This window comes from Chiloscyllium plagiosum, unplaced genomic scaffold, assembly GCF_037043375.1.
Source record: "Chiloscyllium plagiosum isolate Xiang-an unplaced genomic scaffold, Cpla_swu_hap1 HiC_scaffold_2, whole genome shotgun sequence".
NCBI lineage: Eukaryota > Metazoa > Chordata > Chondrichthyes > Orectolobiformes > Hemiscylliidae > Chiloscyllium > Chiloscyllium plagiosum.
In genome coordinates this window covers 131,711,983-131,729,722 of record NW_028270140.1, presented here as the reverse complement: position 1 = coordinate 131,729,722, position 17,740 = coordinate 131,711,983, and the positions used below count along the sequence as shown (strand labels likewise).

General features: G+C 41.9%; 1 protein-coding gene across 20 annotated transcripts in view; it reads left to right on the top strand.

Annotated features, from left to right (window-relative positions):
- The window catches only part of LOC122557375 (teneurin-3), a 2,678,940-nt gene that overhangs the window by 2,601,791 nt on the left and 59,409 nt on the right, over positions 1-17,740 (top strand). For all 20 annotated transcript variants that reach the window (XM_043705048.2, XM_043705074.2, XM_043705164.2 and 17 more), the window contains 3 exons: positions 2,973-3,234; positions 3,911-4,178; positions 8,100-8,243. In XM_043705048.2, coding sequence (XP_043560983.1) covers positions 2,973-3,234; positions 3,911-4,178; positions 8,100-8,243 — 674 coding nt within the window. The remainder of the gene's footprint in view (positions 1-2,972; positions 3,235-3,910; positions 4,179-8,099; positions 8,244-17,740) is intronic.

Here is a 17,740-nt window from a genome sequence, read left to right as displayed (position 1 = left end):
TTTCAATTTGACCCCGCCCCCCACCTTTTCCTGAACTCTGAAACCAAAGAACTGTTTTATTACACCTTGCCCATCAAACTTCTGAATCATCTTCCATCGCAATTCGTTTATCAAATTATTCAGATTATATTATTTAATTATAACAATTATTACAGACAATGCTTCAATTCTGCTGAACCCATTGTGAACTGACTATCTGCCTCTAAATAGCCAAAAAAATGGCTAAGACTTCATCTGGAACAGTGGCCTGCATTCAGACAGAATCAGTGCCTGAAATGTAATTTTGCCAAGGTGTCTTGTTTTTAATTTCTGATTGCCAGCATTTGCAATTACCCCTTTTTACCCCGGTCCTGTTCACTTGTGTCTTATGGAGCTGAAGTAAAAATTAGGATATAGGATCAGACGCAATGCTTAAAATGATTCCAGTTCACACCCATATTGGTCACTGACATGCTCACCCAGACTTCCCAAAGGACAGAGTTTTCAGTTCCCAAGCAGCTCGGAGAGAGAGAGAGTTGAAAAAGATGGCATTGGAAAAGCGAAGAAGGTCAGGCAGGATCTGGGAAGCAGGAGAGTTGACATTTCGGGCATAAGCCCTTCATCAGAAATGTGGAGGGGAAAGGGGGCTGAGAGATAAACAGAGGTGTGGGGTGGAGTTGGGGGGAAGGTAGGTGGGGGCATGATTGTGATAGGTCCGTGGGGAGGGTGGAGCAGATAGGTGAAAAGGAAGATGGATAGGTAGGACAAGTCAAGAGTGCGGTGCCAAGTTGGACAGTTGGATCTAGGATGAGGTGGGCGGAGGAGAGATTCGGAAACTCATGAAGTCGATGTTGATGCTGTGTTGGTGAAGGTTCGCAAGGCGTTCTACCTCCAGTAGTCAGGTGGCTTGGATTTGGCAGTGGAGGAGAGTCAGGAGTTGCATAACCTTGGGGTAGTGGGAGAGGGAGTTGAAGTGGTCAACTACACGGTGGGGGGGTTGTTTGGTACGTGTTACCCAGAGCTGTTCCCTGAAATGCTTCATACTGCATTTGTAGCCACCTAAAGAAAGGAGAAAATCAGATTGAAGATCTCCTCCTGGTTGCCCAGTGAGTTTAAACCATTACCTATTGACTCACAGAACTGATTGAACAAAGCTCACAGAGCTGAGTTCATTGTTCGAAAAAGGTGGCAGTGAGTCTGCTCCTGTGTTCCTAGCTTTGGAAGCTCTGTCATAACTATCCAAGCTGTGTGAATTCAAAGAGAGCACGGGGTGATGATCTTCCCGAGGTTTTCCCCTTCCTATTTGCAAACTGAGCTGAAAGATACTGCTGAGGGTCTTGGAACTGATAAAGCTAAGAATGAAAAAGAAGTGAAGTGCTATACATTTAAAACTTAAGATTTCCTATTATCCTTAACTTGTTACATTGTAAGGGTCATACTGTGATCCCATTTATCTATATTGGAACTGTGCCCATAAGGTTATGGTCATGTACTTGCCTGCCTGGGGCAGTGGATTGCAGACTGCTTCTCAGGTGTTATCGTGAATGTTTGGCTTGTAGGCCTTCAAGTGATTAATTGACACACTAGAAGCAACAGTAGCAGAAGAGAACAGGAAGATTATTATTTACCTGCTGCCGAAATGCTCATTTACACCTTTGCTTTATATTTGATTTTCCTACGGCAGTGCTAGCTGGCCTTCTGTGTTCTACCCTCTGTTAATGAGGTCATCCAACTCATACCAAGCTCCATTTAACCATCACTTCTGCGGACTGACCTACATTGGCTCCCTGTTAAACAATGCCTTCATTTTAAAAATCTCATTTTTGTTTTCAAATCCCTCCATGACCATGTTCTTCTCTATCTTTGTAATCCCTCCCAGCCTTACAAAACCTCTGAGCTAGCCGTGCTCCTCCCAACGTCTCTTGCTATCTTCAGGAAGCTCCTGAACTTCTACCTCCTTAACCAAGCATTAAGCTTTCTGCTGCAATGTGTATCTATAAACACCCACGTCATTTCTTGTTCAGTGATGCTCATTGGAACATTTTATAACCGTAGAGGTGCTATATAAATGTAAATTATTGTTGTACTGCCCATCTGAGGTAATTGGATGAAAAGCCATGATACTTCTTGGCATTGTGTACCTTAAGGTGTAGGAGGAGAATTATTAATTATTAAAGGAACTAGAATCTATTCTGTTGTTTTAAAGAGCCCTCAAGTTCATATAATTGTGAGATATTTAATTTCAAGAGAGAGGTGAAGACAACAAGACATTTTAACTCTTTACCCAGAGTGAGATAATCCTCCCCCTGCAGGTTCTCCTCATTTCTAATGCTTTCCCATGTGCACACTTCCCTGTGGGAAGACCGCAGTGCATGTGAGAGCTGAGACAGAAGGGGACTGACCCAAACAAAACCACCACCTCAAAACAATACTGGCCTCACGAGACAATCACTCGAATGTAGATGTAGCTCCGAACTCTGACTGATTTCCTGAACCCTCCCATCCAACCCTCAACCTGTATGGCAACATACAGACAAGTGCTGAGAACAAGTGTAGCTACGCAATCACCATGCTACTGAGGCAGGCTAGATCAGTGGGAGCCAGAAGGGGAACCTTGAATCTTTCTGATCTCCCTTGTCCAGCTCTCTACGCAGCAGTATGTTTGCAGACAAAACAGTTCTGCAGTGATTATGTTAGACTGAATTTATTTGTTGCTACCCTGTTGTTATCAGTCCTGTAATCAGATGAATAGTTTGTGTAAATTCCATTTTCTGGCTTCCAGGGCAGAAATTATTCTCATAAAAAAACCCGTTTTCTATTTAGTTATAATCTTGTCGAAGCCACGGTAACAATTGCAAATGCCCTTAATGTGATTGAGTGGGACAGAGTGGTGTCGTGCTCAGGAATGCTAAAGAGAAAGTCTAAGCTCAATAACTTAGATTCGTGCCCTGAGTGACACTGATTTTCCATCTATGGCTCTTGTTTCGATCAAGGTTCGACCTGGTGGCAAACGGTGGGGCGTCTCTCACTCTGTGCTTTGAACGTGTCCCCTTCATCACTCAGCACCACACTGTGTGGATCCCCTGGAATGTTTTTCATGTGATGGACACCATGGTCATGAAGAAAGAAGAGAATGAGATTCCCAGTTGTGATCTAAGTGGATTCGTGAGGCCAAATCCCATCATACTCGCATCTCCTCTGTCCACCTTTTTCAGGTCATCTCCTTCGGAGAGCCCCATTATTCCTGAGACACAGGTAAACAGACCCTTCGCTACCTTCCTCTCACTCACAGCAACACACACACACACACACACACACACACACACACACACACACACACACACACACACACACACACACACACACACACACACACACACACACACACCTGTTATATTTCCAGTTCTCTATACTCTTTCCAGGTTATCATCCAACAAGTGTCTTTGAAATCACAAGCATTTAGAGCACTGCTCCTTTGTCAGGTGACACATCTGTAGAGATTGGGGAAATTCATCTCTCCTGTGATGCCACGCATTCATTTTCCAACACATGACATCATCCTGCCACCTTAGCATCATCAGATTGCTTTACTACAAGTTTATGTTCACACACCTGGGGTCTGTGGTAATATAAACTTTGTGGCACTGTGTACAGACATAATTACATTCTTCAATCAAATTCTCCCACTCCATATTGGTGGCCCCATCTGTACTGTCTAATGGAGTGTTGGTAATACCTGCCCAAGAGAAATCACAGTTAAAATGAAATAAGTGATTTTTCTTTCTCATTTTGGGCTTAAACTCTCCCCAGTGGTTGTGTGTGTTGTCTTGGCCCCTACTTCACCTGTAAGCAAAGTCTGTCTGTCTCTCCAACTAACCTTCACTCTGTCTAAGAAGGGCATCTCTGTCTCACATTCTGATATATCCTTCAGGTGCTTCATGAAGAAACAGAGATTCCTGGCACTGAGCTGAAGCTAATCTACCTTAGCTCACGGGCTGCTGGCTATAAGCCAGTTCTGAAGATCACAATGACCCAGAGCACAGTGCCATTCAACTTGATGAAGGTTCACCTGATGGTGGCTGTGGTGGGCCGACTATTCCAGAAGTGGTTTCCGGCATCACCTAATCTGTCGTACACCTTCATATGGGACAAAACTGATGCGTACAATCAAAAGGTCTACGGCCTGTCTGAGGCAGTCGGTAAGTTCAGAGGAGACTTTTGCCTTAGTGTACTTGCTTGTCGTATGTCTCCAGCTTCTCTCTTTGCTCCGTTTGAGGCCATAAACAGATGAGTCTGGACCCAACCCCACAACAGGACCTCACCAAAGTTGTCGTCCTTAACCTCTGTCCCTACAGCCAGGAATTGCTGGTTGACCATTAGCTGCTGTAACATCACAAGCAAATCTAATAACCGCTCTCACATGATTCAAAAGCAAATCATTGGAAAGCTTAAATAAACAGCAGAAAATGCTGGGAACACCACTTGGAAAGAGTAGCAGTGTTAACTTTTCAGGTCTGTCATCTTTTATCAGAAAAGATGATGAAGCATTACAGACCTGAAAAATGAACTTTGGTGTAGACCTGTGGAGTATTCCCAGAATTTATTGTTATATTCCAAATACACCCCTCACCCACAATTCAATCTTGTTGTCTTTCAATAACGAACACTTACACAATAATGGAGAGCTAAAAGCCCATTCTCATCAAATCTAACAGCACCTAAAGAGGCCATTTGATGCATTGTGACTGAAATAACTATCCTTTTGATCTTAGTTCGTTTTTTATTCATTCCCAGGATAAGGGCATCGCTGGCCAGGCAACATTTAATGCCCATCCCCAATTGCACAGAGGGCAGTTAAGAGTCTTAAATACTTGTGGAGTCACATACAGGCCAGACCAGGTCAGGATAACAGTTTCCTTCCCTAAAGGAGATAGTGAACCAGATGGGTTTTTCCAACATTCAAAATGGATTCATTAGATTCTTAATTCCAGATAATTATTGAATTCAAATTCCACAATCTGCCATGGTGGGATTCAATCACAAGTCCCTGGATTAACAGTCCACTGATAATACCACTAGGCCATTGCCTCCCCATTTATTGCTTTTAAAAGCTGGTGTGAATTCTATGGTATTCCACAGACTTGCAGCACATGGTTTTGAAATCCTCTCAACCATTTTCATTGCTGATTCGATAATAATCTTAAATTTATGCCATCCTGTTACCAACTGACTGACTACCAAATGAAAATCATGTTACCCTCTTCACCTCACCAAATTTGTAATTTTGAAACCCTCTATCAGACCTCCTCTTTGCTTTCATTAATGAAACAAGCACCTCTCCATTTTTTCTAATCTTTCCACATCATCAAAGACTTTCATCCACTAATGTGATTTTGGTGAATCTCTGTCATGCTATCCATAAGGCATCTTGTACTGGACACAACGTTAAACTGCAGCTCACTCTCATTCACCAGCAGTGCTAGGGTCACTTATAGTGTAGAATTGGAGATGGTGCCATCATGGTGATGTTACTGGAATAGTCATCCCGAGGCCAATGGTAATTCACTGCAGTCTTGAGTTCAAATCCCACCACAGCAGCTAGTAGAATTTAATTTCTATTCATAAATCCAAATATAAAAACTAGACTCTGTAAGCATGGCAACTATCATCAGTTGTTAATGAAAACACATGCAGTTCACAAGGAAATAAAATCTGCCGTCCTTACCTAGTCTGGCTTGCAGATGACTACAACCCAGAACCATGTGGTTGACTCTTAACTACTCTCTGAAATGGCCTGGCAGACCATCTAGCCCATCTAGGGATGGGCAACAAATGCTGACTTTGTCAGAGATGCCCACATCGCCCCAAAGAATAAAGAAGAAAGAAAATCAGCACAAATTGATTTGTACTGAGTTCTACTCAGCTCAGTCATGGGACTCCAGCCAAGACATTTTTTATCAGGGTCCCCTAATCCCTGCAGCAATACCTCAATCTAAGTAAAAAGGTTGATTTTTATCATTCATGTTAATTAATGGCATGAACTAGAAGAATTGAGTGCACAGGATCTCTGAGGAAATCTTTATATTTTTAAATGGAGGAAGCCTTTTCAAATTAAGTGATTTTAGACTCTGGAGTCCAAGAATATATTGAGATTTCATAGACAAACACAAGCTCCAGCTTTACACTGTGTCAGAACATCTAACTTTCTCTGAAAGTTTGTGTGTGTTTGCTGCTGCTTTAGCACGACCAGACACAGCAAGTGTCTGCTTAAACCCATCTACTGAGCCTAGGTATTTTCTACATATTGAAAGGTAGGGCACACAGGCCTCACTGGGGAAGTGCTCCACTGGAATGCCACCCAGTCTGCAAACTATTCTTGCAGTATCACCACTTGTTAGCTGGCAAAAGCCAATTGTATCCATACCAACACTTTCCCTTTAATTCCATGGACTTCCATGCTCTTTTGGAGCCTCCTATGTAGCTCTTTCCTGTTGAAAGTCTTTGCGTAGCACCATTTGTGACACTGCTTCGATTAGCCTGCTATGTTTTCTGATCAGAGAATTTAATCAAATCAGTCAAGATTTAATGTGCCTTTTAACTAATCCATGCAGTTCTTGTAGTGAGCTTATCTTTGGTCCAGCACAATTAGGTTCAAGTCTGTCCTCAGGATTTCACAGCCAGGGAGGTGCGTCATAAAGGGACTAAAAGGTTGCTTGAAACTAAGACAAATCCATGCCCTTCCTGATTAACCAATGCCATTCTGAGTGAAAGGTTAGACTCTCATTTCTGTTAACACACTCAGCAGTTATGTTGGGCTGGCCAACCCGTAGCTTCCTTGTATCGAGATATAACATCTGAAGTCCTCCAGTGGTACTCCAGTCCTCAGTCAGGATTGATTGATTGTGATGAATACCTTTTCTATGCTCTGGCTTGCATTTCATTTGGAGCAGCAGATTTCCCAACTTTCAGTGATAAATTCTTTAGTGAATTTTGATACCTTTTATTCTCCCAACCATGGCTCCTGTTTCATCTTTAAATGCAGCTTTCATATGATCAGCATCCTTTCTGAATACCAATGCACTTCAGCTTTACCTCTGCATCTGTGGGCCCATATTGGATCACTGGGAAGGAACCATCAAGTAAAACATTATCCCAAAGAGATTGATGTTCTTCTGGTGTTTTTAGAATCACAGAATGCTAAAGTACACACGGAACTGATTCCATCCATCATTCCATTGTCAGTTCTTTTGTGGAGTGATCCAATTCATCCCCAAGGATTGGCAAACCTTTCTTTATCCAAATTCCATTTGAAAGTAATGATTGAATCTGCTTCCAATGTTGTTTCAGGCAACACATTCTCAATGACAACTCTGTATTAAAAGAAAATCCTTTGGCCAGCTGTTTCTTTTGACAATTATCTTATATCTGTGTCATCTGGTTACTAACCCTTCTGCCACCGTACACAGTTTCTGCTTAATTACCCAGTCAAAATCCTTCATGCCTTTATTAAATCCCAACTTAACATCCTCACCTCTAAAGAGAAAGTCCTAAAACAGGCCTAATCTCTATAGCCTGGTGAAAAGAAAGAAGCAGTTCAGTTTTCACTTTTAAAGGGAGGGAAGGTATTTGGGCTGAATCCCACGTTAACAGTACTGCACAAAGAGTTGCAGGCTGTTTTGCTTTATTGTAATCTAACCAAACCTTCACAGTGGCATACATAAGGCTGAGAAAAATCGTTTTTCTTTGGTTTTTCATTAATTCTGGAGCCAGAAATGTGCTGCTGCCCATATAAGAGAAACTTAAGTCTAATTTTTCTCATTTGATCCCAATAACAGGAGTTAGCCATTCTGTATTTTACACCTCTCTGCCACTCAGTTAGCTCATCATTGATTTGTATTTCAACCGTGTCTTTGATCAGCGATTCGTTGACGACAAAAATATGTCCGAGTTCAGAAAATTTAAGTTGACCTAACATCCACAGCCTTTTGGAAGTGAGAGTTGTGAATTTCCTTTCTGTTTTGTGTGATGAGGTGCTTTCTGGTGGTCTTTCAGCCTTATGAATGTTTGAAGGAAAATTTCTTCCTAGCCAGTCGATTAATGATGGTTTTCTCCCTGTCCAGTTTCTGTGGGTTATGAATACGAGTCCTGTCTGGATCTCATCCTCTGGGAGAAGAGAACGGCTGTTTTGCAGGGGTATGAATTGGACTCTTCAAATATGGGTGGCTGGTCACTGAATAAACACCACGTCCTGGATGTGCAGAATGGTAAGAGGATGAAAAGCATGCAGTGATTATTGATCTGCCGACGGCTATGCATGGTCTTTACTTGAGTTTGATGCTTCAATGTGTGGTAACACTGCAGCTCCAGACTTTTACCACAAGGTGGAGTATTATAAGGTCTGGCATCACACCTGAGAGAAATCCGCTCTGGCTTGACCAGTGTGACGGACAATCTACTATTAATTTGAAAGAATCTCAAAGTTCACAGAGCGCATTGCACTGACGTTGGGAAAATGAAATGGTTATCCCACTGCAACCCTGACTTCAACTTCTGACCCTTCGACCTCTAATTTTTGCAATGCCATCGAATTTAACAATTTTCAGCAGCCACTGTGCTAGTTAAATGCACCATAGAAAGGTCCGTATGGACCATTTGACCAGGATCTAAGAGGGGAAGGATTTAAAAAGGACCTGAGGAGTAACTTTCTCATGCAGAGGGTGGTGCATGTGTGGAATGATCTGCCAGAGGAGATGGTGGAGGGTGGTACAATTACAACATTTAAAAGGCATCTGGATGGGAATATGAATTGGAAGGGTTTAGAGAGATATGGCCCAAACGGGACTAAATTAATTCAGGATATCTGGTCACCACAGACAAGTTGGACTGAAGAGTCTGTTTCCCCATGCTGTATGACTCTATCTCGGTTCTGGTTTTGTCAGACATCCAAATTGCTGGGCCCTACAGAAGAGAGCCCTACAGAAATTAAATCAATTTGGAGAAGGTTTCCAAGAAGTCTTGCCATTGATGGAGTGGGTAGAATTTGTCAATGCCTTGTGCCCCTTTAAACCCCAGCGTCCATCTTCATGGCACAGCCCGGTGTTCTGTGTTCCCCACCTAGTTCTCACAAACATGGATCTGAAAATTGGTCCCTTAACATTACAGAATGGAGCCCATTCCTCGTGGTGGAGCTTTTAAACCACGGTGGAGGTGTCACAGAGCAGAGGAGCCATGTTTGCTCCAGGTCCTGAAATAAGCAACACCTGACATGAATAGTAAAAGAAACTATGCAAGAGGGTGCACCTATATGTAATGTCGGAGAGTTCTGCAGTGGAATAGGGGCATTGTAATAGTGTGTGACCACAGTGTGAGAGTAAGCACGAGCTTCCTTGCTGTATCTCCTGTCAGCCAGGCTTTTATTGGCGTTTTCCCAACAATTCAACCCATTAATGACTTTGTTAAGGCAGAGCACACAACAGCCCCAAACTAAAATTCAGATTCTATGTGAAGTAGCAAATGTACTTTTTTCTCAGAAGCAAGTTGATTAGATTCCTCGCTGACCCTGCATTATACTCGAGTTTAGTAAAAATAGAATGAAACGAAAGATATCTCTCCACCCCTCAATCCATACCTCCTCTGACTCCCCACCACTACCCCCACAATCCCTTTTCCCCATCCATGCCAACACAAGCCTTCATGCCCTCCATGCCACTCGGTGTCCCTTTGCTCACCATCTTCATTGCCACTGAACTTTCCTGCACTTCTTCAACAGCTTGTCCCACCTTCTCAATACAGTCTTGCAAAAGGAATAGGAAATGAATCAGCTTTCAGAATTGCATTGGCTTTGTGATAATCCATACATATCACTGGGTACCATTGGTTTTGGCCCCATTACTACGGATGAGCTCCATTTGCTGCAACTCACTTCAATCGTGTTGTCTTTGAGCATGTATTCAATCTCTTTTTGAACCTGTGCCAACTTTAGAAGGTTACGTCTGAAAGGATGTTGTTTAATTGGAACAGCATTTCCTATGCATCATGCATAATCACATTAGGAGAAAGTAAGGGCTGCAGATGCTGGAGATCAGAGTCAAGAGTGTGGTGCTGGAAAAGCACAGCAGGTCAGGCAGCATCTGAGGAACAGGAGAATTGAAGTTTCGGGCATAAGCCCTACATCAGGAGTGACTAATCACATTAGTACTTCCCAGCTTATTCCCACAAATTTCCCCATGTGATTGTAATAACTCTTTCAGGTCATTTTGATTTTCCTCTGGAGGGTAACTCAACAATGTATCCCAATTTTTGAGAACTTCCTCATTTTCCAATTTAATTTGAGGAATGTCCAATTAAGGAATAGCTGAACTTGGTTCTTCACTCTGTGTCATAACCAGTACCATATTCTCCTTTTGCTTTCCTTCCCTATCAAAATGCATTTCGAGCATATTCACATGACATGATCTGTGAAATTCCTTTCTATCTGGCGTTTTCATCAAATATTGACCTGTCTTAATTTCTTTTTCATTTGATAAGGCACACTAAACCTTGCCTTTAAAGGTTTGCTCACCACTGAGAGTGCCAGTAACACTTTATCTCCACGAGGAAAATTGTAAATTTTTGATTTCTTGTCTGCTTCCTGTTTCATCACATGCTGTGCCACTTTCAAATGGTGTCTAGCCAAGCCCCCAGCTCTGTTTAATCTTTCCCTTAAATTTGACATATAGTTCAAATGTGTGGTCTCTGAACTCTCACTTACCAATTTCTCCTTAATTAATTTTGTGCCCAAGAAAACATAGCATCATCGTACACATAAAATGACAGCATATATTTACAATATTTATTTGATGTCAAGTATGCAGCCTAAGGGGTTTTATACCATAGCAATGACCTTTCCCTTTTAAACAGTGGCTTTCCCCCATTGTAGTCATTGCCCCCAAGGCTAATAGCATACCTCAGTGTGTACTCTTGGACTTAATGATCATATCTGCTGAATAGTTTATGACAAAGAGTTAAAAATATAAGCATTTGGGGAAAGCAGTTGTCAACGCTGGATTCTACTTTGGTGTACCAAAGTAATTGCAGCTTCTGTTAAAACTGTTCAGTGGGATAGATGACTCACACATGGTTTGAATTCAACAAAACATGGAAAATTCATCCATTTCTTCCCATTCACTTGTGGATAAAATCTATGGTATGTCCATTTGTTTTACAAGTGTACCAATTTCCCTAATTGAAGCTTTTGCTGTGTAACATCAGAGGTAGTTCTGTGGGAACAAAGGGCTAATTGAATCGTGATCGAGTGAGCAAACGAAATGGAGCAATTAAAGAAAAAAATTTGGACAAGTCAGTTCTTAAAAATGTGTTGTGTCGGTGAATCGATTCTTTAAATTATTCTGGGATGTGCAGTGACAGGCAATAACTTTTCTGAAGTGAATTGCGTCTAATTGAATAAACACAGTGATTAGTTGTAATGACAAGCTACATAAGCCAGAGAGATTCATTCTGGAGCAGAGTACAGACAGCAGCAGGTGTTTGTGCGGACACCCAGAAAAATGGTGATAAATATTCTAATGAAGGTAAAATATTGTTCATCATTCCCTTTGTGTTTTGTGAAGAGAAATTGTAAAGTAGTAATTTTTCATCGTAACGGCTGAATGTATCAGGTATAATAACAAAGCATGCTGACACAGAAGAGTTGTTTGATGAAAATTACAGAACTCAGCTATTTGGGGAAAGTAATTGTCACAGTTGGGTGTTGTAAATGTACACTAAAGCTGTTATAGCTTTTTTTTTAAAGCTGTTTTGTGGGAGAGATTAATATATGAAGGCCTGATCTGAGTAAAGCCTGGAAATTTCACATCCGGTTGAATTATGGTTTTGTAAAATACTCAAAACAACCCCACCTCCTCCCCGAGTGACTTTCCTATTGATGGCCTCTGCTGAAGTCACTGATATTGGGCTTTTAAACAGAATTGCTGCCATATTGGAAGAAAGCCTACAGAAATAGACCCTCGACCTGCCATGTTGGGAACAATGCAATTTTTTAATCACAGGATTTAATTAGACAAAGAGATGTGAATATTTTAATTTATAAATATCAAATGGGATTACTCAGCTTTGTTCTGGGTAAATCCAGTGATTTATGGGGTGTGTTTATAATCTGCAATGTGTTGGACTTCGGCAAAGACAGAGATGGGACCTGTTCGTACCATAGCGTGTTAATTATTGTTCGATAAATAGGTGAAGTCCATTAAGGTTGTAGTTTCAGGATGGTAGTTGTATGTTCATTTTAGGTTCCTGGTCCATGGTAAGAGAGTTCATGTGATGCAATGGCCAATGTCCCTGCCTCTCAACCAGAAGCACAGGGTTAGAGTTCAGAATGTAGCCATAAAGATCAATTCTCAACCTGAAAGTCCTTTCAGTATGTCTATGATAATGCAGCAAGGGTGGGAGAGTCTTCCGGTCAGCAATGCTTAATTAGTGCCTCTCAAGTTACAGATGCTGGCAGCAGACTGGCAACCTGTTCTGGGGAAAGAAAATAACTATTTGAAGGGATAAAAGCATGGGATTTTCATCATGTATCATTAGATTTGGAAAAACCTTTAAGGTAAATGATAAAAACATGAGATGTTGGTGTGGGGGCCCATCTGAATCAATACTGTGGTGCTTATGCCCAAGACATCAATTCTCCTGCTCCTCGGATGCTGCCTGACCTGCTGTGCTTTTCCAGCACCACACTCTCAACTTTGATCTTCAGCATCTGCAGTCCTCACTTTCTCCGAGTAGGGGCCATCTCCCTCATTTTTGTTCTAAACAATAGACTGCATCTGCAAGGAAACCTGTGGAGCATTACATCTCATTGTGACAAACTAAAGAGTTTTGTGTTGGACATAACATTCTCAATATTTGTAAGTAGCACAGGAAAACTGTTACGTCTGAGCTACAACATTTTATGAGAGTGCAGATTCTAGTATGTACAAATGCTGCTTTCCTAGCATTGATGCAGAAACCAGGCTAAATTTAAAACTGACCATTCACGCAGTCACACTCCATATGCATCCCTTGTTCAGAGAAGGAAGACAAACAATGCTAATATCAACTTGGTTGGAGATTCAAAAATCGTGTTTGCTCTGAATTATTTAACAATGTGAGGAGAATATTTCTCACTTTGAAGTTCTCCTTCTTAAGATGAGAACAAGGTGCAATCTTCAGATTTCTGCCCCACCGCCCACAACAGTTCACATTCTACTTCTCACGTTCACTTGTTACTGCAATCAGCTACACCTCTGCAAGTTCACACCCCTGTTGCTGGAAAACCTGTTCCTGCCCCATTAACCTACCCTCTCCAACCTGGTGAAAGAAAGAGACACATACCTAGCTGGTTCTCACTCTGGAAGTTGATAGATGTGAATGTGCTGAACTGTCAAGCCTCTGGGCTTTTGTTGTAACGCTTTCGGGCTGTTTCACATCAGGAATGCAGCTTCCTGTTTGAGTATTTTCTCCAAGGTCCTCCCATTGTGTGCTCCTCATGGAGAGATGTTGGCTCAGGGGTGTGCATTTGTTAGGTCAGGTGGATTCTGCCTCTGCTTTGATTATTATCTGAACAGGCAGGTCCGTAGACAGACTGCTAACTGTGCTGATAATTGAGAATGTTAGTGAAGCGATTAATGCCCAATAAATCACACCACTGATAGTATTAACCCAGTATCGGTCAGGGGTGCTCTCTGCATGGGGAATCTGATACCAGGGCAGGTCTCTCACTCAAAGGAACTCAAATTGATTAAGGTTCCCGGCACCAGAAAGAGGGAAAACTCATTCAGAACCAGCACTTAACCCTCGAGACCTCGTCTTGTGGCTGGGAATCCAGCAATGACTCTCCAATTGGCCGACTGCGTTCTGCAGAGGGGAGCACCACCTTTTGGGTCCTTCATGCAGTGAAAGGCTCCACCACTTGTCTGCCAAATGCCTGAATAGAACAAAATGCGACAGGCCTTGCTGGAAGGAGGGAAGGCAATGGCCAACCACCTGTCTGTCTGCAGCTGAGACCCTCATCACCTCGAATGACTGCCCCCCTATTTATTCATACAGGACACCAGCCTGCACTGAGAATAAGCCACCTTTCTCAATTTGGAGAATGGTTACTGATTTACATATAAATTCATACAGAAATACATCAAAGTGCATTTGCACTTAGAAACAGTGAAGCATTGTCATTAGAATTTCCAGGTAACTATTTTCTTAGATAACTGTTTGTATTTCAATGCTGGTTTTAGTTAAAAGTTCCCACATTCAACATTGTTGTTTACTGGTTTGTGACCATTACCATCTGCCATGCAAACTTATATGTTTATGTTCAAAACTCAATTGAATTTGAATCCTGAAACGTTGGTTGCAGAGTGTTGCACATTGAGCCTCACACCTACGACCCACAGTCATAGACATGAAATCATTCGCGGCAGGAAGTGGAAACTTACTATTATGAATTATTCATTTCTATTCAAAGTCATGAACTGATTTTAGATGTGTAATAAAGCGTGAGCTTTGTAATTGTTACTGAAATGTCAAAACCTACATGGGAGCAAACATTAGGAACTGAAATGAACACTGACAATCACTGGACCAAACGAGCCATAATTCATTAATTATCAACAGAAATAGTTATTCAACAGACCTTTCAAGCTCCTTAATTTGAAAAACAACCTGGTGTATTTATATTAACTGGGTTGATAAGAGATCAAATGAAATTAAAGATAAGTGCCATTCTGAGATAGTTTATGAATTCCATTTTGAAATAGTTTATTAATAATTCCAAGCACTCTTGTTATATTAAGACAGCTCTTCAGATTATCCTATAATGTTACATTAAAAATACAGATGAATATGGCATGAGGTGTGAATACCAGATGGTGCACAGCAATCTTTTTTGAAATGTCATTCATTGTTTTTAATTCATTCATGGGAAGTGGGCATCGCTGAGTGGGCCAGCATTTATTGTCTGTTAATAATGACCCTGGATAAAATGGTGAGCTGTATTTTTGAACCACTGCAATTCTTTGGGAAATAGTTACACCCAAGGTGCTGTTAGGAGGGAGTTCCAGGATTTTGACCCAGTGTTAATGAAGACATGGTTGCATGGCTGGATGGTGTGTGGGCTAAAAGGGAACTTGCATGATACAAAACTGCTATAGTGGCTCCGCTGCCCTAATCGTTCTTGGGGTGAGATTTTTTTAGGTGCTGATATAAGAGCCTGGATGAGCAGTGTATTTAATCAATGATATACACTGCTATCACTGTGCATTTGTGGTTGAGTGAATGAATATTGAAGGTGGTGGATCGGGTGCTGAACAAGCACGCTGTCCTGTTCTGATGGTGTTGAACCTCTTGACTGATTTTGGAGCTGCATACATCCAGGCAAGTGGGGAATCTTCAATCGCACTCTTGGGTTGTGGATTGTGGGCACATATGAGGAGACGGGAAGTGAATTGCTTGCTGCAGAACTCCCATCCTCTGGTCTTCCCCTGAAGCCACTGTGTATTTATGGGGTTGGTCGAGTTAGGTTTCTGGTTAAAGGTGACCCCCAGTATGTTGATAGCAGGGGATTCTCTGATGATGATAATGATGACATTAGAAATGGTTAGCTTCTGTCTTGTTTTATTGCCTGACATTAATGTGATGCAAATATTCCTTGCAAAGTATTAGGTTATTGCTAGATTTGGACATGAACAGAAACAGTCCCTGAGGCCATAAGCAGTGTTGAACATTGTGAAATCATTAGTGAACACCTCCATTTCTGAGTTTATGATGGAGAGAAGCTCACTGTTGAAGGAGCTGAAAATGGTTGAGTCCAGGACACTGCTCTGAGGAACTTTTGCAGAGATGTCCTGGAGCTGAGATGATTAATCTCAATAATTGAAACTTTATTCCTTTTTACTAGGTACTTCGCCAACCAGCAGAGTTTTGCATCGGATTCCAAATAAATTCAGTTTTGCTAGAGCTCCTCAAGGACCCCCTCGGTTAAGTTCAGCCTTGATATCAAGGACAGTTATTCTCACCTCACTTCTGGAGTTGTGCTCTTTTATCCATGTTTGGACAAAAGCTATAATGAGGCTTGGAGCTGAATGAACCTGGCAGAATCCAAACTGAATGTCACATTTTTGTTCTTGACCAAGTTATTGTAGAGCAAATGCCTGATAATAGCACTATCAGTGACGCCTTCCATCGTTTCCATTTGATGACAAGTAGCCTGATCGGCTTGAATTGACTGTGTAGGATTTATCCTGAACTTCAAGGAAGAATGTTGTGAAACTTGAAAGGGCTCAGAAAAGATTTACAAGGATGTTGTCAGGGTTGGAGGATTTGAGCTACAGGGAGAGGCTGAATAAGCTGGGGCTGTTTTCCCTGGAGTGTCGGAGGCTGTGGGGTGACTTTATAGATGTTTATAAAATCATGAGGGGCATAGATAAGGTAAATAGACTAGGTCGTTTCCCTGGGCTGGGGGAGTCCAGAACGAGAGGGCATAAGTTTAGGGTGAGAGGAGAAAAATGTTAAAGGGACCTAAGTGGCAACATTTTCACACAGAGGGTGGTGTTTGTATGGAATGAGCTGTCAGAGGAAGTGGTTGAGGCTAGTACAATTACAACATTTAAAAGGCATCTGGATGGGTATATGAATAAAAAGGTTTTAAAGGGATATGGGCCAAGTGCTGGCAAATGGGACTAGATTAGGATAGGACATCTGATCGATGTGGACGAGTTAGACCACGCCGCACATCTCTATGGCTTTATGACAGGACATACCTGGAGGATTTTCCACATTGCCAAATCAATACCAGTGTTATCGTTGTAATAGAAAAGTTGGACCTGTTTCTGGAGCACAAGTATTCAGTACTATTACTGGAATGTTGTCAGGGCCCGTAGTCTTTGCAGAATCCATTGCCTCCAGCGATGTCTTGGTATCATTGGAATGAATAAAATTCGCTGAAGTAACAACTGTGATCCTGAAAATCTCAGATGGAGGCCAAAATGGTTCACCCAGTTGGCACATCTGACTGAAGATAGATTCAGGTGCTTCAGTCTTGCCTGTTGCAAAGATGAGGATGGGGATATTTGTGGAGTACCCTGTTAGCTATTTAATGGTCCACTACAACCAATGACTGGACTTAGAAGGACTGCAGATCTAGTTAATTAGTTGTGGGATGGCTTACCCTGTCTATTGCTTCTTACTTATGGTGTTTGGCAAATCGTCCCATTTTATAGTTTTCCAAATCATTACCGTATGCTTTACTATGCTGGTGCTATTCCTGGCATGCCCTCCTGCAGTCTTTGTTTAAATTCCAAATGTATTAATTGGATTCAAATTTCACCCTCTGCCTTCACTCCATAGCATTCATCTGGGCTTCTAAATTATTAATCCAGTAACCATTCCACTTCCCTCACTTGAGAAGACTATTCCCCATCCCATGTTCCTCTGAGAAGGTGGCAGTGATTGCTCACTTGAGTTTCATCCCCAGTCTGTGCTTACTGTCGATCTGAGTTGAACCTATAGCTGACCATGGTCAGTCCATTTATAGACACAGGGAGAAACTTGTAGCTCTGAGGGCATTGTCAGGCTCAGTCCATGATTGACGCTGAACATATGTGGGGCTGGTGAAAAAATCCTGCCCAAAATCCCCAGACTTGCAGCCGGCATGGTGGCTCAGGGATTAGCACTGCTGCCTCACAGCACAAGGGACCTAGGTTTGATTCCACCCTCAGGCAACTCTGTGAGG